This window comes from Alligator sinensis, unplaced genomic scaffold, assembly GCF_000455745.1.
Source record: "Alligator sinensis unplaced genomic scaffold, ASM45574v1 scaffold1841_1, whole genome shotgun sequence".
Lineage (NCBI taxonomy): Eukaryota > Metazoa > Chordata > Crocodylia > Alligatoridae > Alligator > Alligator sinensis.
Window position 1 is genome coordinate 256,513 of NW_005843034.1, and position 2,864 is coordinate 259,376.

General features: G+C 50.3%; 1 protein-coding gene across 3 annotated transcripts in view; it reads left to right on the plus strand.

Annotated features, from left to right (window-relative positions):
- DNA2 (DNA replication helicase/nuclease 2) overlaps positions 1-2,864 on the plus strand; it is a 36,994-nt gene that overhangs the window by 24,453 nt on the left and 9,677 nt on the right. For all 3 annotated transcript variants that reach the window (XM_025193243.1, XM_006036852.3, XM_025193244.1), the window contains one exon: positions 845-1,069. In XM_025193243.1, coding sequence (XP_025049028.1) covers positions 845-1,069 — 225 coding nt within the window. The remainder of the gene's footprint in view (positions 1-844; positions 1,070-2,864) is intronic.

The following is a 2,864-nucleotide window of genomic DNA, read 5'->3' on the forward strand; positions in this document are numbered from 1 at the left end:
CCTCCCCCTCTCTTTCCCACTCTATCCTTTCTGTACAGCTTATAACCCTCAGTGTGTACCGCCCAGTTGTGGGAAGGATCCCACCAGGTTTCTGTTAGCCCTACTAAGTCGTAGGTGTTTTCTGCAAGCAGGAGTGCTAGTTCATCCTGCGTGCTCCCCATGCTCCTAGCGTTAGTGTATAGGCACTTGAGCCCTGTGACTGGCGCCTTTGTTGCCCCCCGGGTCTGATGCCCAAAGGGCCTCTTATTGCTTACCTGCTGATTGCTTACCTGTGGTGTACTGCTGGCCGCCCCATGGATTGCAGGTTCCCAATGTTCTCCTTCTTCAGGCTGGGCTATCCTTGTGGGCGCCACATGGTTTGGTGGTCCACGGCTTCCCCTGCCCTCATCATCCCCTCCCTCCTGACGAGCCTAGTTTAAAGCCTGCTGGAGGAGATCCGCCACCCTAGAAGAGAACACACGCTTACCTTTGGGGGACAGGTGAAGCCCATCCCAACTGAGCATGTCTCTCATCGTGGTGTGCGGGTCATTGTCAAGGAAGCCGAAGTCTGCCTCGAGACACCATTGCTGAAGCCGCCAGTTCGTCTCTCTAATGCAGTTCTCGTGTCGTCTTCCACGTTCAGTCACTGGGAGCAGGATCTCAGGTTTCAGGTGGTCACAGTTGCTTCCTGCTTGGGAAACTATGAAGATTTCGTTTTAAAAATCAGCTAAAATTTATTATCTTCCATCGTAGATCTGTACAAATTTAGAAAAAATATAGATAGATTATCATTTTAAGAGACAGTATTATTGGTTGCTGTTCAACTTGACTTTCTTTTTCTGTCCTTGCCACTCACTTTTATTAGGTACGAATTCTTTATGCCTGTGGCTTCAATGTTCTGCTGACTAGTTTTACACATACTGCTGTAGACAACATCTTGCTGAAGTTGGCCAGGTTCAAAGTAGGATTCTTGCGCTTGGGGCGAGTTCAGAAGGTTCATCCAGATATACAGAAGTTTACAGAGGAAGAAATTTGTAGATGCAAATCAATTAAATCTGTAATACACTTGGAAGAGCTATATAACAGTCAGGTAAGGAAAATAATTTTCAGTCCTCCAGCATACTAAGGGTAGTATAAATTGTCTTTTACGAAGATGCTCAGTTGAGCTAAAAGTGCCCCACAAGGATTGGGTTGGCACAGTGCATCAGAAGTGAAAGTTTTGAGATCAATTTAAGTGAGAGAGCTGTCAATTCCAAATCAAATTACCAGTAATACCCGAGTCGGGTTTTTGATGTAAGAAATTAGATGGTGTTCTTGTTAGGGACCTACTGACATTGGGCAATGCCCATGAAATCTGCGGTGGGAGTTGGGGGAGAACTTACTAGGGCTATGCGAAATGGCACTGTTCCATTTCACCTTGAGTTTCGAAGGTTCGATGGAACAGTGTTCCGTTTCAAATTTCTTTTTGATTCGAAAAAGCTATTCCATTCCATTCCATTCCATTCCATTCTGTCGAAGCATCAAAACAGCCTTTATGTTGTTTCAACATTTTGTTGGGGATGGAGAGTCGGCCCAGGTTGTGTCCCCACCCCCAGTGCGATCTAGCGCCCCCCACGCTGGATCAGGCACCTTCTGCTGGATCTTGCACTGGGGATGGCAAGTCGGCCCAACTGGACTGACTTCCTGTCCCCAGCACTATGGTTGAAACATTTCAACTAGCCTCTTTTTGTTTCGAGGCTATTTTGACAGCCTTTGTTTTGTTTTGGTTGTGCTGTTTTGACCTTGAAATGAGTCGAAACAGTGTCAAAACGAAACAGCTGTTGAAATTTCGTACAGCCCTAGAACTTGCCCAAAATAAAATGGCTTCCCAGAGGGAGCCAGCAGTCTTGAGGGTGCTGCAGCCTGACGGTGCATCCCACTGGGGGGGAGGCTGCCCGCTCAAAGGGCTGCTGGCAAGATTGCTGCTGCTTCTGCTCCTGCCCGTCACCACTTATTGGCTGTGAGGGCTGCTTGTCATGTGGCCTGCCCCTCCACCAATTGACGGTGAGGGGTGGGGTGCATGATGGGTGGCCCTTGCAGCCAATCAGTGGTGAGGGGTGGGGCCACCAGGGCCCTTCAGCCAGTCCATGCTCTGCCCATGAAATGGCTGCTGGGCCCTGTGTTCTGCTTGTGAAATAGGTGGGCAGCCACCTCAAATTCAGTAGGTCCCTAGTTATAGTCTGTTTTTAAGTTGATCTGTTTTTATTGCATCTCCTTAAGACCCTGCTGTTCCTATATTTTATTTATCTATACAAGGTATCCTCTATTTATGTGGGTTCCATATATGTGAATTTGCTCTTATGTGATCACCCTTTTTCTACCCAAAATTCCTTATATGCGAGGTAAATTCACTCTCATGTGATTGGGGCTGCACTGTGCCATGGTGCATGTAGGTGGTGTTGGCTGCTCACGGGTCTGCTGCAGCATGGGCTGGGGTGAGCGGGGAGAAGCGGAAGCCCTGGGAGGATGGGTGCACAGTGCAGCCCAGCAGCTATAGGCAGCTGGCGTTGGCTGCTTTTGTGGCTGCTGCAGCAAGGACTGGGGTGAGTGGAGAAAAGTGTAGGCCCTGGGCTGCAGCAGGCAGCAAGGCGGCAGGACTTGTGAGTGGGTGTGGGACAGGGGTGCAGCTCTTGCTGTTACAAGCCCCCAGGAGGGCAGCGGGGCTGTGCTGGGCTCTTCCTGGGGGATGCAGGCCCCTGGATCTACGTGCAGAACAACAGCAGGCTGCTGTTGCAGGCTGGGGCTGGCAGTGCCACCGGGCTTTCCCTGGTGGTTGGCAGGCAGGTTGGGGGGGCTATGGCAAATTCTGGGCTGGCAGCAGCCCCCTTCCCAGCGCTGCTGCTGGC